The sequence below is a fragment of the Seriola dumerili genome, unplaced genomic scaffold (assembly GCF_002260705.1).
Source record: "Seriola dumerili isolate Sdu_G_001 unplaced genomic scaffold, Sdu_1.0 BDQW01000025.1, whole genome shotgun sequence".
Classification (NCBI taxonomy): Eukaryota; Metazoa; Chordata; class Actinopteri; order Carangiformes; family Carangidae; genus Seriola; species Seriola dumerili.
In genome coordinates, this window is record NW_019174280.1 from 12,347,502 (window position 1) to 12,364,988 (window position 17,487).

General features: G+C 38.8%; 1 protein-coding gene across 1 annotated transcript; it reads left to right on the top strand.

Moving 5' to 3' along the window:
- The first annotated feature begins 2,825 nt into the window (after window positions 1-2,825).
- On the top strand, window positions 2,826-16,726 carry LOC111238468 (transforming growth factor beta-3-like). Its single transcript, XM_022768000.1, has 7 exons — window positions 2,826-3,625; window positions 9,107-9,270; window positions 12,361-12,490; window positions 12,661-12,768; window positions 13,267-13,432; window positions 13,643-13,796; window positions 14,662-16,726. Exons 1-7 carry the CDS (start codon window positions 3,280-3,282, stop codon window positions 14,818-14,820), a joined length of 1,227 nt encoding a protein of 408 aa, XP_022623721.1. The 5' UTR covers window positions 2,826-3,279; the 3' UTR covers window positions 14,821-16,726.
- The last annotated feature ends 761 nt before the right edge of the window (window positions 16,727-17,487 follow it).

Below are 17,487 nucleotides of genomic sequence, written 5' to 3' on the forward strand. Positions count from 1 at the left end.
GATTCACACGTGAATCTGTCTATTTGAAAATGTCTCCTTCATTCATTTATTTTGCTGAAGTAATTGTCCAACTAAATGTGACATTTCACAGAAAAGTTTGTGATGATGTACTGACAGATTTTGTTCACTTATTGTAGTAGAATTTCTGGACTCTTGAAGGAAGGACATTTTTTGAGCATGAAATAGACATTTTTAGACAATATGATCCTCTTGAAATGTTGAGTTTCTCTGCTCTTGTGTCCGTGTGCAGACACAGACAGCAGACATAGCTATGCAGCATCACCTGCTGGCTTAGTGGAGAACTGCCAACATTACTGAAATGGCCAAAGGATGGGACAGAAACAGCAGCATTGCAAATGCAGAACAAGGAGCCTCATTTATTCCATCAAATCGACCAAAAGTTTTACCAAAAGTCGGTTTACAGTGCAATGTTAACTCTTGGAATTTATCTATAGAAAGGAAAGCCACATTAAGTAATGGTATATTCACTGAGGTATGCCACAGAGACTTGAAAATGATCTACTGAAAGATCATCATCCTCAAGAACAAAGACAAAAGTCTTAAACTCTTGGTAAGAGGGGAAAAATCAGAAATGACTTTGTTGGGTCATAATTTCCCCAGACTCTTCCCTATGATTATTTTCAAACTTTTGAGATAAGCTTTAATTTGGTGCAACACAGTATACACAGAGGACTGTGGGAAAGTGGCTGAGGGATACCAGGGACCTGGATGCTTGTCCCAAAATAGTTTCACAATGGCTATGAAGACATCTCATTCTTGGATCACTAAAAACCCAAACAACCATTTTGGTCCATTTTGGGTTTGGATCACTACATCACTGAGCCAAACTCATGAATGAAGACATTTCAGCCCGAGCCTGGGGAGACGCTAGTGGAAACCAATTTCCAAACAATAAACATTAAAGCAAAAATGTTCCTATGACCAAAGTATCAAAGAAAACAGATACTATGGAGCTTAATCATCTACACACAAAACAGAGCATTTACTGGCTGCCTGTTTAACCAGCACAATGGAGCTTTATTGCAACTGATCTTCACAGCATGTGGAGCAACAAATTGCTCATTCAAGCTCATTTTTATGCAACTGTAAATAAAACAGTGAAAAGAAATTTGACATTTCTAAAATACTGGAAACAAAATAGAGTTTTTTCTGTTCTGTACTGTTCACAGACATGATGATGTTGTTAAAATAAATCACATTACACTTTTCCAAACAACATCATCAGACAATAAAAGATGAGATAACAGACAGAAACCAAGTGGGAGTATCAGATGGTGCATGAGCATGTATGCAACATTAAGTAACATTGTTCTAACAAAATATACAAATATACAAACCTCACCCTACTCATCTCTAACAAATTAGCAAAACAAATCAAGATGGTGCATATAGTGCACACAGGCACCTGGGTTTATGATCCAAAGCCAAATATTTACCAAGTTTGGACATTCTACTAAATCATTCTTGCCATGCAAACTGGTGAGCAAAAGAAACATAGTGAAATACCAGACCCCATGTTTGGGTATGGGGCCTCCAGTGGTTGAGTGAGCTTTGACCTAAAATAGGTCTGAGAAATGTGGATATGCTCTATGAATAGAGATAAAACAGACTGTGGAGGGGAAAAAAATCTAAAAAGATGAAATAACTTAAGGGGTCTGCAAATAAACCTTCAGACATCAGTGTAGAAAAATGATTTTTATGTGGATGGTGGTTTGCAGAGGGCATGGGAAAATCTGCTTCGACAGTGAGGAAACTTTGGTTCTTTTGAACAGTAATGCAATCATGTAGCCAGAATGTGAAGTCTGAAAAGATTTCTGTAATATGAGAGCAGCCTCTGACAACAGGATTCGTCCTGTATTGTGTGGGTCTTTATACGAAGGCTCCAGCTGAAGAAGAGCAGACAAAGGACCCAACTGTGAATTATTACAAATTCTGTGAGTGGAATTTCTATGTGTAAAATCTACAAACCCCTTTCATTGTTATTTTTATGGTTGCTACGGCAGAAATATAGCATATTTTCAGAGAAATCCTTGGTTTAAAATTCGCTTTGCTACAAGATGAATCTAGGACACAATTTTACGATTTTAAGAAATTTAAGATTTACTTAACTGAGCAACATTAGAGTTCAGATAGGTTGGCTCAGTATTTCAAGTATTAGGGTTTAGATTTGTTGTGTTGGTTTACAGTACATTAACTTTAGGCCATCCTTGAATCAGCCAGTGAATCGGAAGGAAAAGTGGAGTTTATATATTTCAGAGGGAACAAAAAAAAATCTTAACAACTTAATGTTATTCAAAAGAAAATGTTTTAAGACACTGAGAAAGTAATTTAGGAAAACGCAGATACTGTCAGTTTAATTAGGCGACTGCGAGTACCGCGACTTGCCACTAGAGGGTGGACGACCCAGGCCATTAAACCTAAAATACGGGAGACAACCAGAGGAAACATCAACTGAGACCTCTGTGAGATCACAGTTGACAGTAGTCTACTGTTAAAAACATGGGGAGAAACAGCAAAGAAGATTAGACGATTAGATCTTAATACCACCTCGGTTGCCTTAATAAAGAAAAACTGTAACTTTCCAACTTCCTTTAAAAGTACATATGACTGAAGAGTCAGAAAATAAAAGAGTAGACTCTTTTACATGTTTATTAGTCACAGCTGATGTCTGGTGCATCGCAATGAGCCCTGTTATGATTTGGGCTCTCCCGGGTGCTTGCGGTCCCTCCTCCATCAAACGTCAGAAACTACTGGTATAAAACACATGCGAGGCCATACCGACCGCTCAAAGTCGCATATACCTCGTTAACCTGACAGCCTGCGGTCTGTCTCCTCAGAGACAATAAAGAGGCTCTAGATTTTAATGAGAAAGAAAAGAGGAGAAATATGCCCAGCTGTGGGACGCCTTAAATCTACTGGATTGAGCTCAAGAATGCAAAAGAAAAGTCTGTTTGTTTCTACAGAGATATTTGTGCCGGATAAATTTCATATATGTGGGAGAGTTTCTGTTGCTCGGGACTTTGAATTGGGTAATGTCTCATGGGCGAACACACAGTTGGATTTCTGCTGATAACAAAAGGGACTGCCACGAGAAAACGTATTAAGTGAGGAGTTTTTCATCATTAACTCCAGAGGAAGTTCAAAGAAACAACAGCAGGGCTCATCAGCTTGATCTGAAGGCTAACTGACACTGACCTTGGCAGTCGTCGCCTGTGAATCTGCACATTTCTACCGAGCGAACCAAATGCAGACAGAAAGATGCATTTGGGTAAGGCTTTACTGTTTGTCCTCCTCCTCAACTGCGCAACTTTGAGCTCATGCCTGTCAACTTGTGCCACCGTGGATATTGACCATGTGAAAAGGAAGAGGGTCGAGGCGATACGGGGTCAGATTCTGAGCAAACTCCGACTGACGAGTCCTCCGCACTCCCTCGGACCGAATAAAATCCCTTATCAAATCCAAGCATTGTATAACAGCACCAAGGAGCTACTGGAGGAGCTTGGGAGGGATCGGCAGCAAAGTTGCGGTCAGGACAACACAGAGACAGAGTACTATGCCAAAGAGATATACAAATTCAACATGGTCTACGGACCGCCAGAGAGCAGTAAGTATTGCAGCTCTTTAGGCAGCTAAGTTTCTATCACTTTGTGATTTTAATATAAGCAATCAAGGCGTCCACTGTGCGTAATTACGCACCAATTGAAGAGCCAGCCAGACGCCTCACTCAAACTGCAGTTAGGTTTCTATGCCATGCAGCTTTTATCACTTTCGATTTTTTCTTCTGCTGCATATTAGGCAGGTTTAAGGTTATAAGGAATGATAACTTCTGTCTGATATGGGCTTCCACAAAAAAAATCCACAAAACCTTGCTAAAAAATTCCTAAAATTACAGCTAGCCTTTCTCCCTAGTTGAGAAACAGAGAATCTATGACTATACAAACATGTTTACTTCTTAAGTTTAACTGCTGGATACAAGATGTCTCCTTCTTCACCATGAGGTGAGCACAGACAAACTTTCCTCCTTCAGCACATGAATAGATGAATGTGAAGTCCGCCTTCTTGTGTCAAACTCTGCACATACATCAAACATCCTCCCCATTAAGAAGAGGTGTTTGTGTCAGAGCTTTCTGAGTTTTTTAAATATGAAAGGTGGACTTGTTTTGCACTTGGAGGATGTGCTTTGTTCCTGTAATGCTCACCAACCTGTTTTAACCCTGAACTAGTGTTCCAGGAAAGTCACTCTCCTCCTACTCCTGACTCCACTCTTCCTCCTCTTGTTTTTTTCCTCCATGGATCCTGTCCCTCTCCCCAGATGTTCCCATTTCCTTTCCAGTCAGGCCCAAATGAGAGGGACATCTGCCCAGGCAGAGGGGGATGCCTTTAGGAGAAGGAGTAGGAAAAGTTAACAGAGGTGGACAGGAAAAGTTAGATGATGGAAGGACCTCCCCGTTAGCCTGGATAATGGGATCCCTCACTCCCCTAGAGTGTGACTCTACAGGAGGAGTGGGGTCCCATGAAGCTATCACATACACAGACACATCATTACCACCCACCTCCACACTGAAAGAGAGCTTTAAGTGACCCCACTGCTTGTCTTGGCCTGTGAATCACCCACAGGGGTGGCCCATAAGCATGAGATCACTAACTGTAGTGCTCAGGTTTAACTTTGCTAAATTGAGTGTGAAACTGAGCCAGAATCCATCCCCTTAAACATGAATGATTCCACTGTGCCATCATTTCATTGCACATGGTAACCTTAGGTAACGTTTTTTTTTTTTTTTTTTGGTGAATATTTGTCAGTAACGTCCTGTTCACATTCTTTGCTTTGTGCTAAACCTCTCTTTGGCACAACTATTTCCTTTATAGAATTAAAAGCTATGAACTGGAAGTGGAAAACCTACGTTGAGAGGGACATGTGTCAGTACTTGAGGGAGATTCATACAGCATGTGGTCCAACTGAGTCTGGATTACTGAGAAAGTAGAATAGGATAAATGCTGTGCGTGTGTGAGAGCCGGAGAGGGCCTCATGGTCTAGAGGAAAGCCAAGACCATTGCATCACAGTCCCTTTGAAATCAACAGGTGTTTCTCAAAAGACCTATTTTCCTTCAGCAATGTTCTGTTTTAAATCTCACAAAATGGTTATGACAAAAACGCCAGGCACTAGGTGCCTCAAGTTCATGTGGTGGTTTCATTTTTGGATTCAGTCACAGAGGGGCTTTAGGTACAAAGATGTAAGACAGATTGTCACACGTACTTTTTTCTAACAGTTGGGTGAAGACCACTGTTTCTGTTGTTGTAACCTTATGTGATTAAAGAACAAATGGGAAATGGCAGAAAAACAATATAACACTATAAGAGCTGAACTGACACATAAGTACCCAAAAAGTGTGTCCTAGTCAACATTTCTACACTTAGACACTTAAAATGTGGACAAAATAATATCACCCTTAATTTTTTTACTTTGTCAAGCCTAAAGCTGTGGTATTGGCAGAGGTTTTTATGTGTCCAGTGTGATCTCATACCTGAAAATATGCATTCTGTCAATAGCTTAGTATATCCACATATATACACACTGAGCCTGCTCAGACTGGTTAATGTGATTTTCATATGCTGGAGCAGGCAAGATGAACAATTTTAAGATTCATTGTGCTCTGGCAGGGACGATGATTTCTTCAGTTAAATGATAATAAAGAGACGTAATCTCCCTCATATCATCACAATATATTATGAATAGGTCTGTTTGGCAGAAATTATTTAACTTTCTAGATATTCTGTATCTTTATTATGTTTGCAAATTAATTTAGGAAGTAAATCAGGTTTTAAAAGTTCCGTAACCTTTCTGATCAAGGTTAAGACACTCTACTTAAATCAGTGTGGCCGTGAAGCTCACTTCTGTTGTAGTCCTACTTTGAACAGGTGTATTTTTAAATGCATAGTTTGTCTAGAGCTACTTTCAGTCCTCTTATCAACAGCTATAGAAACAAAGCAAATGACAAACACGTCATCCCTAACAAATGCTGGACTTCTTATATAATTACCTGATGTCTCATCAAAATCAATTTACAGTGGTGGTGTCTGAAATGTACAGATGGTGACTGATCCAAAGCCTCTTTATAAGATTTTTCAGATGATGCGTCAAATTTGTCTCAAACAAGTCCTCCAAATTAAACCACAAATTACATTGTTTATCCATCCCCTCTACAACGACACATACAATAGTTTTCTGATCTGACGCCCCATATCGCCAGGACGACGTTACAAATCAAAAATAAATCCCTTTTATCATCTGACAATGCTGTGGTTAAGGCTTGGTGAGATTCAGGGAAACATTGTGATTTGGGTTAAAATAACTAGGCTACTTCAGTAAGGTTAGGGAAGCTTCGTTGTTGTGGTTACAGTAACAAACACTTGGTTAAGGTTAGGGAATGGTCATAGTCATGCTTTTTGTCACTGACATCCATCCATCCACCCCGGCCCTCTCCCTATGCAGACTGTGTCGTCATAACTGCCGGATTTCCTACTTTGCTCCTAACATGATTACTACAGCCACTAGAGGGCTTTGTCACTCGAACAGAAACATGTTGTTGTGGGGCTCTGGCTGAAACTACTGATGCTCTCATTCTTCAAGATGCACTCTCATTAGCGGTATACTTATTCAGCATCCAAACCGATGTTTTCGTAATGGTATATCTCTACTTGACATTAGAGATAATGATTCACTTTGGGAACAATTTTCTTTCATTAAAGATGTGGTTAAGTAGATTAGCTTGAGTGTTTAAAAAAACACTTATAGGCATTTGTCCCTACCATGTTCTAGTAGGCAGATTTGTTCCCTTCCCACAGAGCACCGTTTCTAGTCTTCATGCTAGGCTAAGTAACCGGCTGCTGACTGTAGCTTCATATTTACTGTACATGAGTGATATCAATGTCAAATAAGATTGAAAATATTGAACAATTCCCTTAAGATCAGGTAGAAACAGCAGACTGAGAGTGAAGCCAGTAGTTATGAAGACACGGCCACCTTTGAGTGTTGCCCCTTGTGGTATAACAGGACTAGAGCACTGGCTATGTGGAATCAATTTTTGACTTGGAACCAGTGATTTCACTCTCTTTCCCTCAGTTAATGTGGGCAAACATAAACTCTCCTTTTGATGGTTTCTGAAGGTAAACTGTTGACCTTTGGTGGATCTGAGGCAGCACTGTGAACCACCACAAATCTGTGACAGGTGCAAATGAAGCAGAAAGCTGCTGCAAGACTGGCAAATTACTGCATTGAGAGGCTGGACAGCAAACATCGGAAAGATTTCCTTTTATAGCATGGTACGCATACAGAATCTGGCATATGTCAATGACTGAGGTTGGGTTGTGGAGAAGTCATCATGGTCAGAAGGCATTTGGGTCCAAAAAGTTGTCAGTGGAACTGAGGATAGAAGGGTTTTTGATACGCAGATACCAGGGAGATGAAGTCATACTAAGCTCAATAATATTGCTATTTCAATTACAACATTTTCATTTCCACCAAATATAGACAAAAAGTGTTGGAAAAACACTGAGGAATTTTGATAAGGCAGGCAACAACACTAATCATTTCACTGTGGCTGATAAACTTAGTGCCAACCACTAAAGGGTCAGTAAACCCAAATTCATATTTTAGGTGTGAATGGGTTTATAAGTTTTCCAGTATATAATAAACATTTAAATTCATGCCCCTATTTTCATTCTCCTGTAGAGCTGTATCTCAACACATCTGAAGTAATATGGTATGACAAAAAAGGGAAAAAAAAATGCAAACTGCATTATAATCAAGAGTTTAAAAAGATTTCATCTGCTGCCAACTCAGTTTATGATATCAGTTCACAAAGTACTGTATCTCTTTGAAGCATGACTGACATTACTCTGGCATCAAGTGGATAAAAGCTTGATCGGAAAGGCACAGTCCACTCCTCCCTCACTAAGCCACAGAAAAGTACTTTACAAAAGTTTGTTGTGAGTTGAAATGAGCCAGTCGAGAGAAAAATAATCAGCAACTATTTTGATAATTGATTAATTGTTTTAGTAATTTTTGAAGCAAAATTCTTCAAGTTTACAAGTTTCAGCTTCTTATTCATGAGGATTTGCTGCTTCACTTTGTCTTATTTGGTGGTTGTGAGGTGTTGGCCAGACAAACAAGCAATTTGATGAAATCATCTTGGGCTTTAGGAAATTTAGGTAGATTTTTTTTCACTATTTTCTTCATTCATTTAATAGACAAAAATTATAAGTTGAATAGTAGAGAAATTGATGGGAGATTAACTGAGAATTAAAATTATTATTTGCAGCCCCATTATTAACTTTTTAAATGTTAATTCACAGCTTCTAATATCAACTTCAGAGTGTTTAGAAACTTAATTTCACAAATCAGTAGTTTTTGTTTTACGGTGGCAACCCTTTGTTCTTAGTTATAAGTTATTATTTTTGCAAGGTTCTCAAAAAAAGGTTCTCAAAACAGTGATGAAAAAATCTTTAAAGAACAAAATCTTTTTTTTACTGGAGTAGTAATAATAGTTAAAAGATCATTATACATTGATTGTCTTTTGCTGCACAATGTCAGATGAAGAAATGTCACATACATACTAAATATGGCCCAGAAAATGACTTTTAAAAGCCATTTTTCTCAGTAGATATTTTGACATGTCACAGTGGGAAGAGCACAGGTTTCAATAATAAAATGAATGACATCTGAATTCCATTTAGCTGCTTCAGTTTCAGAATCCTGGTATTGTTCAAGCTGGCTCATGTGACCCTGTCATGGCTTAGACTTGAACAGAATTTAATGCAATAATGTTAATGTTATTGATAACACCTGTGCTTTTCCTCCTATGCTAAGACAAAATGTCTGCTGTGAAAAAGGCCTACACCTGAGAAACTCTTCATTTCATCTCTTGCATACATATGAAGGAGATTACAAAGAGATTATCTGTGATTATGTTGTCCAGAAGTGATGATGCAGTTGTCTGGACTTACACTGCTGGTTTTATCAGATCCTGATAAGACTTTCTAAGCCTGTTCTCTCACTTAACTTTTATTTTATTCTCCCTGTTCCAGACGATCTGCTCTACTGCCCAAAAGGCATCACCTCTAAGGTTTTCCGCTTCAACGTCTCCGCCATGGAAAGGAACTCAACCAACCTCTTCAGAGCAGAGTTTCGAGCTCTGAGGGTGCCAAACTCAAGTGCCAAGAGGAATGAACAGCGGATTGAGCTCTACCAGGTGTGTAAAGATACTGTTTCCTTGTCCTTCTACCAAGATCAAAGGCAAAGCTCAAAGTCAAAGCAACAAGGAGCTTCAAAATCTCTCTTTTCTGGATTTAATCTTTGTATGCTAAAACATTACTAGATTCTAGTCTGTCAAGAATGCATCTTACATAAGCTGGTTACTTGTTCTCCACCACATGATTTCAGGCTCTAATTGACAAAGAGAGCCAACGACAACCAGATTGTGGTTGCGGGCGTGGGTAACAGCCAGACCAAAAGCCAAAAAGCTCAACAGGCCTGCGGAGTGTTTGCAGAAGTAAGACAGGGTTACTGTTAGTGCAGTACTGGCAGGTCAGATCTAATATGGTCTCCATTTTGGTTATGTAGAGGTCTTTTTTAAATCAAGCTATTAAAAGGCGGCTCTGCTCTGTTAAGTGATGACATGATACGACCACTTTCCTAAGTTGTAGTCAACATCATAAAGTCCCTTTTATTCTGTCTAAATATCCTTGGCATTATAGATCTAATCTAAAGGTAACTATTAAAATAAAAGTGATAAAAAAATACCACTATATACAGATGCTCTGGTCAGGCATGATGTTATGAGAAATCTAAAAAGACAATTTTAGCAAACACATAAATAACACTACAGGCAACTGCAACTCCAATTTAAATAAGTATATCACTTTTTGCCAATAAAATGTACTGCAACTTTGGGTATTGCACTTTATGTTGTTTGTTGTGACTGAATGTATCAGTTTCTGTCTGTTAACAGAATCTGCATGTGATGCAAGAGAACTTCAACAAAAATCGGTCAAGTAACTGTAATCTAATCTAACACACACAATTTAACCAAAGTTCTTACGTGGTGGGTATCTAGCAAGTGTGTGTTTACAGAAGAGCTTAATCTGGTGGTCAGTGTAATGCAGGGGAGCAGCAGGGGGCAGGTGTTTTCATTCTACCGAAGGAAATTATTTTTACTGTCAGTTTCAAAAACAGGGGGGAGTACAGGAGAGGGGGGGGCCATACTCATGTTAGATCTTTTAAAAGTAGCAATAACACAATGAGTAAGTAAAAGTCCTGTGTTTAAAATCTTAGTACATAAATATTGGCAGCAAAATGTCCTCAAGTATGGCACTTGGTTTAATATACTTAGTTACTTTTCACCCCGGTCATACTCAAAACAGATTTCCTGAGAAATAAATCACATTCTTCTTTTACTTTCATATTTGTTCACATTTTCATCCAAATATATGGGACGAAATGATGTGCATTGTTTTACTGTTTTACTCGAGAGACAGGTCAGGAGCTAGACTTGTAATTTACTTTTATAGGTGCTCCCACTGAACACACACAGCAACCACCAAGTTTCTTTTTAAGCAAAAGCTATGAACTGGACAAATGTGTTTATATTTAGAAAGAATAAAATTGACTGTGGGTAATGTGAAAGCTGCAGCTTGCTGTGAGAAAGTCACAGACAATTAGCATCCAATTCTGCAGCTTTGCACAATTTCTTTTAGCCTGTAGCTTAATTGTTTTGGTCTAACAGCACACAAATTTACTAAATGGCTGAATATCACTGCTCGCAACAAGCTTGTTTTCACAAACAGCTGTTGTTTTCAGCAAGCAAGCTTTGATAAACTATTCCCTTCCTAGCCATGACACAGCATGACTAGGCTAGCAACTAGCTAGCTGGTGAAAAAAAGTAGGACAGCTAGCAAGCTAAAGAGCCGGATATTTACCTTGGGAGAGAAAAACAGAGATAAAAGAAGAGTGAATATTGGACTCACATTTAACAGACGTGACTCCAGTTGAATGTTGCTCTTGTCTCCCAACAGGTTAACATGTGTGTCAGGATGTCTGTCAAGTTCTTCTGCCCCCCACAGGCCAAAAAATAGAAACAGGAAAAATATATGCAGATAAAGGCCCTACATACACTCCAGGTGTTTTGAATTATTTGGCTAATTAGACGTCTGTTCACGCTTAAGGTGGGTGGAGTATGTGATGTCACTGGACTCCATGAACCAATCAAAATAACAAATGTGTAACTCGTCCCACCCCAACCGGTGCAACAAAGCAAATAAGTGAATGAGGGGGATGTCAATCAAGCTCTGTCAAGGGGGAGGTATAGTAAACCAAAAAAAGTCAAATCACCTGTGAGGGTGTTCCATGGATGTGTGGTCCCTTAAAACTATTCAGAATTTAAAATATACTCAAACTGACAGTTATTAATGCACTAAGCACTACATGATGATATCAAGAATTTAAAAAAGGAACAATAAAAATTCTCCCATTTTTTTTTCCATGTTAGGTCGAGGTTAGGTCACATTTTTAGCCATGCTACCAGCACAGCTTCAGGGATGGGTCCTAATTTCAATTTGTCCAGTACTTTGGCTTATGACCACATACCTGCAGAACCATCAGCCCATGCTAACATGCTCAACTACATTGATGAACATGTTTAACATAACAAGCTAGAAGAAAATTGTTGACTAAAACACCATTAACGGCTACTAAACAGGAAGGTAATTTGAACAAAGTGGAAATATTGCACAGGGACATTTGTTGTTTTACTGCATTGTTTGACATATGAGAGTTACAAATACAGTGCTTCAATATAGCACTGTACCTACTACATCTCAGCCTTTAATTACCTCTAACAACAGACTTCGGCAGATTTTAGACATCCATGTTTGCTTGCTTTTGAAGGCACGTCTGCACTTTTTACCACCAAATGGGATATATCACACAGGATATATCAGTCGTAATTACGACTTGGATGTTGACGTGAATGCTATTTACAAGTGGGAAACTGGTAATTACGGTGACTCCAATATGACACGAAAGCACCATAAGTACAACCTAACAAAGCCATTTGGATGCTCTTAGTCTTTTTTTATATATATTTTTTTAGCGATATAATCTGTTCCAGTAATCACATTATCTTAGCTCATAGCATAGCTTAGCTTAGCCTTGCTCAAGACAACTATTGGCTTTGTCTTGTACCAACAGCCTTGTCTGGTGTTTGCTCTATTCTACATGTTATTTTGTTGAAACAAGTATTGAGCAAAAACCTTTTGAGTGACCATGTCTTCTTGCCTTGCAGATTGTGAGGCCAAATGAACACATTAGGAAACAACGCTACATCGGAGCCAAGAATGTGCTGACCAAAGGTACCCCTGAATGGGTCTCCTTCGATGTGACTGAGACAGTGCGGGAATGGCTGATGAACAGAGGTGAGACTGAGGTCACTGTCATTAGTTTTTTTACAAAAACTCTCATTAGCCCTAATGATCATTCAATGTTTGAACCCAGAAACATGACTTGTATTTCTCTTACAAGTATTGAGTTTTAGACAAAAAGAAGAACTTTGACAATCCTCTTGTCCGTGCTCGTTTGCCATCAGGAACTAATCTGGGCCTGGAAATCAGTGTGCACTGCCCCTGCCACACCTTCAACCCAAATGGTGACATCATTGACAATGAGAACGAGGTGCTGGAGGTGAAGTTCAAAGGTGGGCTTCAACAACATTTTGTCATATAGTTATTTATGCCAGGTGTTAGTTGCTCATTTAATCTAATGTCTCTGAATGTTTTCTTTCCATCTTTCTATCCTATCAGTTTAAGAGCTGCGGGTTGTGTTGCATGTTCATATAGTCCTTAGTCCTACAATTTACAAGATTTATTGTTCAATAATTAAAGATATATGTGTATATATATATTGTAAATTGTCATTTCACAATTTGGGGAGTTTGGTACAAGTTTGATATAATTTAGCACCTAATTTAAGTGCTTATGATTGTTTGTCTTTATAAGAAAGAAATGTTGCCTGATTCAACTTTTGCCTCAGAGGACTAAAAATAAGCTTTCAATGTCAGACAAAAAGACGATGCGATGACAGTTTCATACTCAATAATTTTGAAAATTGTATGCTCAGATTGAGGGACATTGTGAAAGGAAAAAAGCCACTTAATAGTTGGTTTATGTGTGCCTCGATCATGTCTATAATTAAGGTGTGGATGGAGATGAGGAGCACAGTCGCTTGGATCTGGATCACCTGAAGAAGAAAAAGGAGCAGTACCTGCCTCACCTTATCCTCATGATGATCCCACCACACCGCTTGGACACTCAGTACACCCGCCGACGCAAGAGAGCACTGGACACAAACTACTGTTTCTCGTAAGGGGATACATAAATTGTCTTTAGCAACTGACAAATAGCTATTTCTTGTAATATCCCAAATATATCCTGCAACACACTGTATATAGTATAGCCCATGTGACCAAGAAGGTATTTAATGTTCAGAGAATGTAAATGTGCATCTAGATGCATTATTACAAAAATTAATATGGAGACTGATTTCGTTATTGTTTTGTTTCCTCATCACAGAAACACAGAGGACAGCTGCTGTGTTCGCAAGCTCCACATTGATTTCCGGCGTGATTTGGACTGGAAGTGGATCCATGAGCCCAGTGGTTACGATGCCAACTACTGCTCTGGGCCCTGTCCTTACCTGAGGAGTTCAGACACAACACACAGCTCGGTAAGGACTCCACAGTGATACAAAGCGAGAGCATTTGTGAGATACTTTACCACAGTGTAAAACAAAACAAAAACATATGTTTCGCTTATTTTTAGTGGTAAATAGCCATGCAGGTACATGTAGCTTTATTAGTCCAGATTTTGAGATATTCACATCTGAGCCCTCTGCCTCCACCTGGAAGTCTTCATGGGACCAAAACAAGCATGAACCTAAATATAATTACACTCAATCCAAAAAGTGGTTGATCCAATCAGGCCTAAATAGAGAGACAACAGAAACACTGGGAGAAGGACGACGTGCCACCAATTAACAAGCAACAGCTCAAAAATATTAGCAATCCATGTCATTTTTTTTTACTTTCCTTCCCAGACCTCACTGTGAACAGTTTTCTTGGGAATACGAAGAAATAGTCCGTATGAAAACTGCTGATAACTGTGAAGTTTATTCTTGACCTTAATAAGATGAACCTTTAGCCTCTTTTAGCTTCATGTTTTGATTCTTGAGCTCATACATGGACTGTATGGCTGAGCTATAACAACACCACTAGCAGACTAGCAGACAGGATATTCTAGACCGTAATCTTCCAGAAAATGTGGGGGAAAAAAAACATAATAGAATTCACCAGATTATTTAGTGTTGATTGTTTAGTTGGTTATTAATAAGTCTCAATATGAATTTTCAATTATGTATCTCAGTATTTACAGATATTTCATAAAGTTTAGCCGTTACACTGAACTAGCCAGTAGATTATCAAGATTCCATCACTCTGTAGTTACTGAATAAAAAAACTATTTACCTAGTTGTTGCACAGCTGTAAATAATAACTGAAAGTGAGTTTTCATCTCTCCTGTGTGCTTTCCAATAGCTGCTGAGCCTGTACAACACTCTGAATCCAGAGGCATCGGCCGCCCCCTGCTGTGTCCCTCAAGACCTGGAACCCCTCACTATACTCTACTACTCTGGACGAACCCCCAAAGTGGAGCAACTCTCCAACATGATTGTCAAGTCTTGCAAGTGTAGCTGAGAAGACTTTGAAAGGCGAGGTAGTGTGGCACGATTTTACTAGGTACTGACCAGACCCATGCTCGTTGACTTTTGGACTCTTAGCTGTGACAAATACTTAAAACTGACCCTGTGGCCTCGTGGCGTAGATCTGAAAACCACTCTGGAGGTCACACTTTTTTTTTTTTTTTCAAGGATGCAGATTTTCTTAAAACTTGAGATCATCTTTTTTTTCTTGTTTTGTTTTTTTCCACCCACTCAGTCAGTTCTGAATGACAAGTAGTTCTCTTCTTTATCTTAAAAGGTCCAACCAAAACCAAACTCAGTCTTACAATCAAGGTACAATCTTTAAATATTTTCGTCTAGATTTGTGAAGATGGACAACACACTGTTAAGGCTAGATTACAGAGACTCCTGTACAAATCTGTGACATGAAGATAAAACGATGAAGTAATGAAAGAGACTTACTCTGTGCTATATTTTCTACTTCAGAGCTCAAGCAAATATTCCACAAAGTTCAAATCTCTGCATTATCTGTACAGCAGTTTTCCTGTTTCTAGCCTTGGAACAGTATTGCTCATAGTCACAAATATAGACGTGCTCTCCTGAATGGTTGAAGAGTCCTTTCAGGATCTGGATTTTTCCTTGAACTTGCCTTAAGCTCCCTTCCCTTCAAAACAGTGGGCATTATCTTCAATCACAAAAGGAGAAAGGACAGACTTGCTGCTGTATCCAAAGCCATAGCTGTGGTCAGGGAAAAGGAGAGCTGAGAGAGAATGCCTGTTGGATTTGCAATGGAAAGTGAATGAACAAAGAAGTTGAGCCAAGCTTTTCTTTTTTTGGCCAGCCAGCAGCAATGGCCTTTTTTTTCGGTGCATCTATTAGAATGGATGGAAGAAGAGGAAGAAGAAGGAGAAGAAGAAGAGGAGGAAGGAGAAGGAGAAGAAGAAGAGGCGGAAGAAGAAGAAGAAGAAGAAGAAGAAGAAGAAGAAGAAGAAGAAGAAGAAGAAGAAGAAGAAGAAGAGGGAACCTGTATGCAAGGGAAGAACTGTGATGGAAACTAGCCATGAGCACACTGCCTGCCATTCACTGGAAGTTTTCATCCCTAACAGGTTCAAATTATTTTTGGGACATCAAAGAATATACTGGAAAAGAACAAGTGTTATGCAACAAGCTTTTTTTATGAGATTTCTTTTACATTAATAGCAGATTTGTTCTGTTATGCAACTTGTCATATAGTGATTGTTTCACTAACTGGGATGAAAATTGATTGATGGAAACACTTTTATATAAAACCACGAGTACTGTTACATTTCCTTGTGATTTAGAAAGAATATGCAACTTTTTTTGTGCATAAACAAATTAGTTTGACTTGTTGTATTTGGTCCAGTGTATGTTTGACTAAAATCTTAATGTATTAAAAGGTGACTATCCCCAGAAAGTTCAATCGGAGCACTTTTCTCAAGCAATAACAGGAAATGTAATGACATTTAAAGTGCAGCTGTTTATTTTATTTTATTTTATTTTTTTTAAATCATACTATCCTATCAACTCACCTGTCACCTTTCACTCCAGCCAGCTGACAAGGAGTCACATGTGCATGTGCAGTCAGGACTCTGGTGTTCCCAAAACACTGCAGTCTTTCATTCCCTCTGCTCCGTCTCTGTTTGTGTTGGTGCTCCTTTACAGTGTGAAGCCCTAATGGAACAAAAAAATGAAGAGGGAGGGGAAGAAGTCATAACATGACAGTGGCTGGATGTACAGTTAGACCTCATTTTTCTCCGAGTCAGGAGAACGATTCTGAATCCCTGTACTGTTTGACGTTGGCCCAGTCAGAGTCATCTAACCTTTAGGTGACATTTAGGTGATGTTTTTGGCAGTAATATTGTTTGGTTGACTTGTTGATCATGATTGTTATTAAAAACACAACATGCAAAACCTGTATGAGCCCTTCTTAAAACCATAAGAATCACACACAAAATGATCAAATGTAATAGATCTGTAAAAACATTTAACACCAAATTACGGAATGATGGATTTACCCAGTGGTCTTGTCTGCCATATTGAAATGCCATTTAAAACGCTATTTTCTCATAATGTTTTGGTTCCATACGAACATAATTTTTCTTACTTGAATCTCACCAGTCCCACCTGTTTCCTGCAGGCGCATGCAGAGGCCTTTTTTCTACCAGAGTAATAAATTCAACTTCTCTTTCTCAGGGATTGTTGCTCAACAGCTTTCCCAGGCGAGAAGCAATCACTCTTATTTTCAGAGCATATTAATGTGCAGACATCTCTTTATTTTCTTATTTTTCATAGTATTGTTAGTAAAAATCACACATAAACTAGCAAGATGTATTACACACTTGGACACTACCTTCAAGGTGTTTATCCCCCTCCAGTATGACTCTCGATTTGTCTTTTGAGTTCTTTGATTCACCCGGAGGACAGCTCTGTTTGACCTTTGACCTTCTGAAAAAGAGCTGCAGAGCATCTGGACCACAATGAGTTTATTACTGTTTAACTTATAAATGTTTGAAAATGACTTGTTGCTTTATTAGAAAGTCAGAACCATTACACCTTGTTAATCATTTACTAAGATTATTGATTAACAACCTATTTTGAAAGATTGATGGCTTCTGTTAAATGCATTATGAATTATAAATGAGGATAAAAACCAGTCTGATCC

What these genes read in the sequence shown, in the direction of transcription:
- LOC111238468 (XM_022768000.1), top strand. Translation starts at nt 3,280, where the DNA reads ATGCATTTGGGTAAGGCTTTACTGTTTGTCCTCCTCCTCAACTGCGCA. An exon ending in CTACGGACCGCCAGAGAGCA is followed by an intron (nt 3,626 to 9,106) that starts GTAAGTATTGCA and finishes TCCCTGTTCCAG; the next exon opens with ACGATCTGCTCTACTGCCCA. An exon ending in GACACAAACTACTGTTTCTC is followed by an intron (nt 13,433 to 13,642) that starts GTAAGGGGATAC and finishes TCCTCATCACAG; the next exon opens with AAACACAGAGGACAGCTGCT.